A 10,724-nucleotide genomic window follows, 5' to 3' on the forward strand; every position below is an offset into this window, starting at 1 on the left:
TTGCTAAAAGTTCACGCTGAGTTTCCTCTGGGGTAGGCACATAGGTATATAAAAATACAAAGAACAATAACAAGATTTTTGTAGAGACCTGCCCAATCAACTGCCCCTATTCAAAACAGACATGGGAGAAAGATCCGGCAGAGGAAAGTAGGGGCCTGCTACTTGACTTACCCTTCCTTTATGATCTTCTCTGTGTCCTTAGCCACATGGTAATAACTAATGACATGATCCAGACAGGACAGGGTCTTCTCAACATTCTCCTGCAGACGTTGTAGATTCTCTGTCTGCTTATGCACAGGGATGATAGAGTTCTCCAGCTTCATCAAACGGCTCTCAAAGGAGGAGAGGATGGAAACCTAAACCCCCAAAAAGGATCAAACAGCATGGAGTATTTCCTTCCACATAAAACACAAAACTGTATTGTGGGCTAGTAGTTAGAACAGGGTACTAGGAATCCTGACTCACAGCTTCTATTCCTGGCTCTGCCACTGGCTTGCTTGTCTCCTTGGGCAGGCCACTTAACCTCCCTATGCTTCAGCTTTCCAATGTGTATATGAAAGTAATATTTACCCACCACATAAGCATATGGTGATGTTTAATTAGCATATGTATAGCACCCAAATCATCACACAAATTATTTGACAGCCTGGGAAACCTATCCAAAAGGAGACAAACTGTAGGTGCCTCAGGTCAGGGGAAAGGCTGAAGCAGAACCTACCGAATACTTTGCTCAATTGCACTGAGTACATTTGAATGAATCTTACAATGAAGAAGCCATTTGACTGATGTTCACAGCTCTGCTCTGCCATGGCTATTTGGCTGTCAAGAAACTCCAAGTTTGCAATCTACTGAATTGGCGGGCAGGTGGCCTCAGGAAAAGGGGATGTTATGGAGGAACAAAGTTCGTCAAAGTCCTTCCTGCTTTTCGCCAAGATCACCTCTGTCTTGTCTTGGTTCAGCACAATCTCTCAGCTTTCCCAATACCTAGCTGAGTTCAGGTCCTGGACGAAGAGCAGCTGAAGCCAACACTTAGCAAGAAAGAGGGGATACTGGCATGAAAAGTATGTTAAGAACTCACCTCCTTTATATCACCCCTTCTGTCAGAGGTTCCTGCCATCAGATCATGACAGAGGTTTACAATGTTAGGGTTATTTTGGACATCTTGCAACAGCAAACAAAAATACAATCCATCCGTATTCCATCCAGTCAGACTCAGATCTCGCTACAGCAATCCAGACTCAATTACTGACATTCAAAAGTAGGAATAAGGAGTGGTGGTGGGGATTTATTTGGCACAGAATGCAGCAACCCACCTGTTAAGCAATACATGTGCCCATGAGCACATCAACGGTTTCTCCCTGTGCATGGGCTCCCTAATTCATACCAAATCCAATTCTGGGCCTCTGTTCTGATGCGATAGATAACCAGTCACCTCTCCCTCCACAACCAAGATTACTAACATCAGCTACATTCCACTGACACTACAAAACTGTCAACCAACATGGGAAGGCTTATGAGCTTAGGAGACAGATCTTTCAGAGAGGAACTGGACCTAGGCTCCAGAACTCACTACCAGATGAGTTCCGAAAGATCTCTAAGTACATTGTATTTTTAGAAATAAGTGCAAAACTCATCTCTTCAACTTAGCTTTCCAATAGCTCTTCACCCCTGAGCCCTGACACACAGAACATTAGCTGTTTTCCCTGCTAGATGGAGAGAGTTTATTTCTATTGACATAGACTTGCGAGGTACTAAAATACTGAGATGAGGAGAGCCATATAGGAACCTAGATAGGTTAGATCAGATCAGACTGAAGGATCATTTGGACCCAAGTTTCCAGAACTGACAAGCTTGTGCCCCAACACACACTGTAACCTTTCCTCAAGATGTCTAATCTAAAGAAAGTACCTGTTGAACCCACAAGTTCCGCAAAGCCTATCCGACCCTTTTAACTTAATTTACGGGACTCTACTTACCATGTTTTTGGTGAGCTGATCACTCTTTTCAAGACTCTCTCTTATAAAGGACAGCGTTTCTTCTTCCTGTCATTGGAATGAAGTAGGATTCAATAGTTCTGCATGATAGGTGAATTTCAAACCTTACACAAAAGGGTCAAAGAATAAATACTTCTGTGCATTTCTAACTCCTGATAAAGAAAATGGCAAGTAATTTTGGTTGAGTTTAAAAACACATGCCTTTAATTAGAACAGAAAACTTAACATGATATAACTATTTTTTTAATTTCACTAAAGAGGTATCCTGGATTTAGACATTTGTCTCTGGTGTTACAAACTTAAACACAACAAAATAGTGCTAGTGGGTGAGAATCAACTGATAATCTACATACAGAGTAGCACCAGTTAGACCAGGGGTCTCAAACACGCAGCCCACGGAGTTATTTGTTGCAGCCCGCCAAGCTCCCCCCCGCCCCGAGTTATTTCCTGCAGCCACCAAACTCCCCTCCCTCCCAGCGAGCCGCATCCCCGCTCCTCTGCCTACTTCCAGGTGCTTCCCACTACCAAACAGCTGTTTGGTGGCGCTTAGCGCTTTTCAAGAGGGAAGGGGGAGGAACGGGGAGCTGCACGCTCAGGGGAGGAGGCAGAGAAGAGGCGGAGCAGGGGCGGGAATTTAGGGAAGGGGTGGAGTGGGGGCAGGGACAGCGGGGGTGTCAATGAAGCAGCCCTCGGGCCAATGTACTAGACCTCATGTGGCCTCGTGGTGATCCGAGTTTCAGATCCCTGAGTTAGACTATAGGTTTTAATTTGTTTAAAAATCAATTAACCCAGTGTAGCAAACCCTTTTAATTCAATTTAAACCTGTCTTACGCCTGGTCTACACTACAAATTTAGGCCAATGTGAGTCACCTTGTATCGACCTCGTTGTGCATGTGACTACATTCAAATTTGTCTCCCACCAATGGAAGCGCCCCATTACGACAAAGCAATAAACACCACCTCCCTGAACGGCATTGAGCCATGGTCAATGTACTGTGGTTGACAGTGCAAGCGTAAACACCACATGACCTATATTGATCCTAACAGTCCTCCAGCAGCTTCCCACAATGCTCGACATCGACTGCTCTAGTCACAATTGTGAACGTCACTGCACAAGGGGCATAGAGACCCAGAATCCCCGCTTTAAAACCCCCACGTATTTTCAAAATGCCTTTCCCTGAACTCTCAGCTTGGCAAGCACACCTAGCAGCTCTCCCTTGTTGTGTGCAACTGCCCAAGTGAACATGCCACCTACACGCTGCTGACACACTCCGGCCTGGAGCAGATAGGATGTCCTGATCTTCTGGGATTGTGGGGAGAAGAGGCTGTAAAGGCACAACTATGGAGCCGCTGTAGAACCGTGGACACTGGGCATGCCGGCAAACGGACATGACAGGGATCAGCAGCAGTTCTGCATGAAAGCAAAGGAACTGAGACAGGCATACAGAGTGGCCAACAGTTGATCTGGTGCCAAGCTGTATACCTGCCGCTTTTAAAATGAGCTGCAGCCATACTTGGCAGAGACCCACCAGCACCTTGCAGAGCATCGTGGATACCGCAGTGGAGCATGAGGCACAAACCCCTACCATGACCGGCAAAGGAGGAGGAGGAAGAGGATGGGGGACGGGTGACCTGGTGGTCCAGCGATACTGCAAGCCAGGATTCATTCAAGACTTCACTGCAGACTAGTCGGTCCTGGCAGCCAAGCATGGGCAAGCCCTATGCACAGGAAGAAGCCTCAGGTGTGTAAATGTATTTCCCATTACAATCTTTTAATGAACAGATGGTGCCTGACCCCAGTGCAGCAGGACACAGGTCGTGACTTTTCATTAATTTACTCGTACTAGAAGAGTTAGTGGTACAATAGAGGTCAAGTTGTAATTTGCTGTTCATTCCCCTCTAGGGTTGGGAGCAGTGGGCCCGAGAAGCAGTTTGTTCATGTACACAGGGATGTGCCTTGAATCCTGCTGCGTGATCTCGATGAAACTTCCATGGAGGTTCTCTGAAATCCTCTTCCTAATGTTTCTAGGGATGGCAGCCATCTTTCTTCCTCTGCAGTAGGGCGCTTTCCCACGCTCGTCCGCAGTGACTTCGGCAGGCGCCACTGCAGTACACAGGCTAGTGGCATGTGGGCCTGGGCAGCTTCGGGACAGCTGTGCTCTCTGTGCCTTTGCTACCCTCAGGAGCAAAATAGCAGCTAAAATCACCGCCGCCAGTGGAAAACAGTGCCAGTGCTCAGTGCCATTGCCCTGCACTCGTACCCAGGGAAACAGGCTGAGATTTTAGTGCTTCGGGTAGCCGAACAATTTCCTCCTTGTTTCCCCCTCCCCACGGCTGGGACCACACAGCAGTTCTGGGTGGGGGCGCTCCAAAGCTGAAGTGTCAATAAGCATGTCTTGATTAAAACATTTGGAGAGCAAGGGGAGGGAGTTCTCAGTCTTAACTTCCACTTTCCGTTGTGATTATAAAAACAAATGACACCTCTGTGTGCTTTATGTGTAGCTGCTCCCTTTGTGGCCTTGAGGGGTCCCCACTCAACACTTGGGAACACCCGACCATGATAAGGAGGAGAAAGAAGAGGACACGGAAGGACATGTTCAGCGAGATCCTGCAAGCCAGGATTGCACTGGATCGTGAACAGAGAGTGTGGAGGGTGATTATTGCAGACAGTACAGGAGAGGGAAAGAGCAGACAGGAGAAAGGTGCAGGAATCAGAAAGGCAGGTACACCAGGAATAATGGGACTTCTCCGGCAGCAAACACAAATGCTGCAGACTCTTGTGGACCTACAGGTTCAAAAGTCAGGATCTTGCCTCCTTTTGCAACCAACGGGGAACTCAATTTTAACACCTCCCAACACGCCCCTCAACATTCAACTTCAGGGGCCTTATCCCTACCCCCACATCTCCATACCGGGGGACAGTAAGGAGAACTATAGCTTCACCTACACAGAGCTGAGAGAGCCATGGTTGCTGTATGTGTAGCCAAAATGGACACAAATATTCTTTTCCACTTGTTAAATTCTGTTCCATTAATTTATTTCAGAAGTATTTATTGTACTTGTTTTTTATTGCATATTGTTTTTCTGCAGTGGTTTTGGTATGCAAAAAAAATCTGTTCACAACATATGCTACAGAATGCCTAGCCTGAATGAAAACACCCACAACTTCTTCCACTACAGAGTGACAGAACTCACAGATTCACTGACAAAAACTGTGTAATTATAAATGTACAGCAAGCACCACAAAATTAACAGGTGCATTAACAGATAGTGTTATAATAGATGTACACCAAATATCACACAATTCCTACCAGTGGGGGCCTTCCTGGCCCCCCAAATTAGCACAGGGCACCACACCTCATTACTGTTGCTGACTGGTAAAATGCTCTTACAAGGCCTACCTCACCCACATAGCTCTGCATTGAGCTTTTCTAACTGCAGTTATGTCTAGCTACTCAGAACAGCGGCCTGCAGAGTTTATCTCCACCCCAGTGGCAATATTTCCCTCTTTGCTACACACAACAGGAGACAAACAAGCAGATACAACCATTAGGATATTTTTCTCACCGAGATCCAATCTGGTCAGTAAACAACATCAGCATCCCTTCAATCTACCAAAAGGACATTCAACTGTCATTCTAGACCTGCTGTGCCAATAGCTGAATCTTTTGCTGGTGTATGGCTCCAGGAGCCAGGGGAGCAAGGAGAAGGCTGCGTCCCTCAAGATCACTATTGGCATTTCAACATTGCCAATGGTAATCTGCCAGTCAGGAAAGAATGTCCCTGCCTGCAGCTTTCTGAACAGCTCTGTGTTCTTAAAGATGCGAGCATCAAGCACCTTCCCTGACCTGCCAACACTGATGTTGGTGAAGTGTCCCTCATGATCCACCAGTGCTTGCATAATGCTTTTGTTGAGTTACTCTGTCGCAAGGCGAGCTGGTGCCAAAATAGGGAAATGCATGCTGTCCATTGCCCACTGCTGTTCAGGAACCCCATTGCTGAAAATCCATCTATGTCCTGCACACTGAGTAGCAGGAGACGATTAATGGCGGTGCACACTTGCATGACAACAGCCACTACTGTGGATTTTTTCAAATCCAAAACAATTTCCCACTGACTGGTAGCAATCTGTCATTGCAAGCTTCTGCAGAGCAATCAACACCCACTTCTCCACTGTCACGGTAGCTCTCATTCAGACGTCCCTGCGCTGGTGAGCAGGGGCAAGCTCAGCGCACAGATCCAGAAATGTGGCCTTTTGGATCTGAAAGTCCTGCAGCCACTGCTCATCATCCCAAATCTGCATTACGATGAAATCCCACCAGTCAGTGCTCGTTTCTTAGGCTCAGAAGCGGTGCTCCACTGTCTGCAGCTGCTTCGTGACCACCATTGCCAACTTCGAATTAATGTTCAATATGTTCCACAGCAATTTGTCCTCCACCAAACTGTCATATTCCCCCATCGCTGTGGTTCTTCCTGAAGCTCTGCAAATTTTGGAAGATCGTTCATCCTGGGTTTGCAATGCTCATGACAACAGCACAGAGCTGTATGGGCTCCATGCCTCTGTCAGAGATGATGGACTGTGAGAAGTGCCGCACGGGGTTGTGGGATTTTTTAAAAGCATGAAAATTATGGGATAAGGATGGCATTATGGGATGGAGAAAGTTGCTTTATGGAAACTTGACCCCTTGCTCCTGGCCACCACTGCATGATTCATTTCTGCCTCACCATGTACTGCCACAATTTCACAAAAGACAGCAAGCTGGATGATGGTAACTTGCATACTGGGACACCTGTCCACGGTGCACCACACTGTGCATTGACCAAAGCACTCTTGGGTGAGTATGTGCAGTGATGACACAGGAACCAAGTATGCATGCACACGAAAGCTATACTAACTGTGGTGGCTTTAGGCTGACGTAACTTGCATCAACCAAAGTTTGCAGTGTAGACATGGCTTATCAAGTTAGTTTATGCCTGTAAATTTAGGCAACAGACACAAGCTAAACCATTCTTAAAGTGATAAAATTCTGCCCACACAGGGGGTTGCACCAGTTTAACTAAACTGGTTTAACTGAGGCTATTGGCATTTCAATTTTTTTTTTCTCAAAGTCCAAATTTCTTGGTCAAGGTATAGTCCAGGTCCAGACTCCAGAGAAAAACAATAATAATGATAATAAAAAGAAAAGGAGTACTTGTGGCACCTTAGAGACTAACCAATCCTTTCCAAATGCAAACAGATGGACATCATACCAAAAGGACTGAAGGTAAAAACTGGTTAGTCTCTAAGGTGCCACAAGTACTCCTTTTCTTTTCGCGAATACAGACTAACATGGCTGCTACTCTGAAACCAATGATAATAAAGTAAATAAAAAATGTTTGTGGTTCGTTCAAAAGCATCTGGCAGTCCGGAATTGGCCCCAGGCCCACCTATTGATTATCCCTGGTTTAAATTATCTTAATTAAACCGCTGCAAGTTGTGTGTGCAAACAAGGCTGGGGATCAAGAGTGAAACTGAACGGACAGTTGTCATTGTCTAGGATCAGAGAAATGCAAGAAGTCACAAGAAATGAGTCTTCTCTTTGCAAGGGAAGCATCCCCGGACCCTATGGAGTGCTGTAATCACACCAGGGGTGGTGTCTATAGGTTAGTCTCCAGCTGGGGAAAGGACAATTCTCATGGGTGGCATCCAAGGCCCAAAGTGGGGGAGGGTCTCTCTGGAGGGAGGGGGTGTCACAGGAGTAGTGCTGTCTAGTCTGGCTCTGTGGGAGCAAGGAGGTCTCAATTCCAGCGAGGTCTATCTGGCAGGCTCGGCTCCAGAGAAGCAGAGCAGTCCAGGGAGGAATCTGGCTCCAGGGAGGGTCCCCTGAGCCCCACAACGGGGGAAAGTTCTGGGGTGGGTCTCTTAGAGGGGGCCAATTCCAGGAGAAATGAAGCTGTTTAGGGAGGGAGGATCTCAGACGGCAAGGAAGGAAAAGCAACGTGGAGACTAACAGATGTATGGGGGAGGTGGGGTTGTTGGAACTGCCCGGCGGGGGCTATTCCGGGGGTGTCTCTCGAAGGTTGGAGCAGTCCAGGGCCGAGGAGTTTTGGGGGGTGGAGGATCGGGGGAGGGTATGTCAGGAGGAGTCTCGGGGTGGGGGTGGGGCTGTCCCGGTGGGGGGGGGGGCTGTGTGGTGGCCCACAGACAGCCGAGCCCCTGCGGGCTTCCCGGGGAGCGAGGTGGGGGTGCCTGGGACTCCCCGGGCCGGGCCCGGCCCAGCGCCCCCCTCTACCTGCTTGAGCTTGTCCTCTATCTCCCTCCTGCGGGCCGAGGCCTCCTCCGGAGGGATCATCCTGCCCCACCCTGGCGCGGGGGCTGCCGCGGGACCGCTGAGAACAGCCAAGGGGCACCGGGCGGCCAAGCACCCCCAACACTGCCGCGCCCGGCGCTGTCAGCCTTCCCGCCCCCACTTCCGCCTCACGCCCACCGCCGTCAGCGCCAAACCGCCATGTTGAGGGTGGCAGACGGTGATTCGCCGGCGTCCGTCCACAGGCAGCCATCTTGAGTGTGGTGGGAATCAGTACGCATGCGCATCTGGACGACCCGACGGGAGCGGCTCCGCCCTGGCAGTAATGCGCATGAGCGCCTCCAATAGGAGCCATATTAAGAGTGGCAGACATGGAATACCACCATGTTGGGAGTGGCACTGGGTCTCCCTTGGCATATTTAGTGCTGGGCTGGGCGTATCATTAATGACTGGGGAAGGAATTAGGAGGCACATATTAAATACAAAAAGGAAAGGAGTCCTTGTGGCACCTTAGAGACTAACAAATTTATTTGAGCATAAGCTTTCGTGAGCTACAGCTCAAATACAGCACACTTGTTATTACACCCCCTGGACCATACAGCTCCCCCTCCTGCTAATAGCATGATGGGGTGTGGTAGATCAGTGTCCTGCACATATACTTTCCACTCCATTAAACCAGTTTAACTACTCCAGTGCAGTTTCCCCACAGTAATGGAGTGGGGGGACCAGGCTCAAAAGATCCTGCACAGATCCCAAAAGCCAGTGTCCATTTTTAAAAGATTGTGTCCACATCTGTTACACAATTAACATTCTCTTCAGTTCAGAGGGGCAGTTATGTGACTATTAAGACATTTTAGGATTAGACAACCTGTACTCCCTCCACATGGAGATGAGGGCAAGTCCCTAGACATTCTCTCTCATTTTGGGAGTTCACATCAGCACACTCACCTTCTCTTGATAATTCTGCTCCCCGAGTGGCTTGCCCAATACAGAGATGCTCAGAAGATACGATGGTGAGGAGCAGTGTAAAACAACCTAGTGAAAGTACACATATAAGGACAGCTAGAGAACATCTCACGGCCTCTAGCAGCAGATCTTGATTCCTTTTGAGCCTTCCAAACTGAAAGCCACACAAGAAACACACATCAAATACTGTTGCTGAGATAATGAGAAGAGCAATTTCAGTGGGACCAAAGATCAGCAACATGCAATGAATTCCCAGAACCATTAAAGTCTGAGAATTACATGTAAAATGCAGCACATCCACCAGATGTCCCCAAGCACCAGCTTTCCTCCTTTTGCTACTTAGTAGGGGAGAAAAGGGGGGAGTCATACAGTAGAGCATCCGATGAAGTGAGCTGTAGCTCACGAAAGCTTATGCTCAAATAAATTTGTTAATGTCTAAGGTGCCACAAGTACTCATTTCCTTTTCTTTTTGCGGATACAGACTAACACGGCTGCTACTCTGAAAAAAGTTCTCAAACTGTGGCTTGGGACCCCAGAGTGGGTCGCGACCCTGTTTTAATGGAGTTGCCAAGGCTTGTATTAGACTTGCTGTGGCCAGGGTCAAAACCCTAGCCCCAGCTTCACCACCTGGGGCCAAAGCCTGAGCGCTTCAGCCCTGGGTGGCGGGGCTCAGGTTACAGGCCCATGCCTGGGGCTGAAGCCTTGGGCTTCGGCTTTGCCCCCACTCCCTTGGGGCAGCGGGGCTCAGGCTTTGGCCCCCCGCTCCTGGGGTCATGTAGTAATTTTTGTTGCCAGAAGGGGGTCACAGTGCAATGAAGTTTGTGAACCCCTGCAGTAGAGTCTCTAGGGCTAGCCAGGAACCAAAGAAATACAAGAGAGGACTTTCCAACTATTAACCAGAGCAGCCATAGGAGGGAAATTGTTTTAGGCAACTCGTCCAATCCAATCCAATCCTCCAACACCCTTCACCCCTCATGTGCAACATGTGCCAACTGTAATTTATTTGAGACATTCCTTTGGGGGTGGAGGGAAAGGTCTTAATGCCACAGATCAAGGTAAATATTATGTCGTAAGCTATTTAGCAAACAATAATGCTATAATAATGCAATAATACACAGGGAAGTGGGAACTATGTTACCTGGCTGGGAAGCCATTAACAGCTAGAAACACAGCATAAAGAAGGGAATTTCCCCACCTTGGTCCCCGATAAATGAATCGGCACATCATGGACTACCCAGTTTCCCTGAATCCATTACTGGGGAAGGGAGCTGTATTTTAATGATTAGAAGGAAGTCTGAAGTGTTGTCTGTTATTAAATCAGAATAACAGCTCTTTGGAGCAGGGACTGTAATTTACTATTTGTTTATACAGCATCTAGCACAATGGGACTATGACTTAGGGGAGGCTTCTAGACAATACAAAATTGTAATAAAATAAAAACTTTATATTTTGCCCTTCACAGCATCTCAAAATGCTT

At 47.9% G+C, this 10,724-nt stretch overlaps 1 protein-coding gene across 14 annotated transcripts in view; it reads right to left on the reverse strand.

The window, feature by feature from the left end:
* Positions 1-8,533, reverse strand: part of EXOC7 (exocyst complex component 7) — a 43,938-nt gene extending 35,405 nt beyond the window's left edge. For 4 of the 14 annotated variants that reach the window (XM_073311279.2, XM_073311276.2, XM_073311275.2 and 1 more), the window contains exons 1-3: positions 8,267-8,529; positions 1,977-2,042; positions 172-356 (exon numbers count right to left, since the gene is read on the reverse strand). In XM_073311279.2, the coding sequence (XP_073167380.1) occupies positions 172-356; positions 1,977-2,042; positions 8,267-8,326 (311 nt within the window). In that variant the 5' untranslated portion in view covers positions 8,327-8,529. Of the gene's footprint in view, positions 1-171; positions 357-1,976; positions 2,043-8,266 lie in introns of all 14 variants that reach the window. The other 10 variants (XM_073311273.2, XM_073311271.2, XM_073311268.2 and 7 more) reach the window with 5 other exon arrangements.
* Positions 8,534-10,724: the final 2,191 nt, after the last annotated feature.

This window comes from Lepidochelys kempii, chromosome 14 (assembly GCF_965140285.1).
Source record: "Lepidochelys kempii isolate rLepKem1 chromosome 14, rLepKem1.hap1, whole genome shotgun sequence".
Lineage (NCBI taxonomy): Eukaryota > Metazoa > Chordata > Testudines > Cheloniidae > Lepidochelys > Lepidochelys kempii.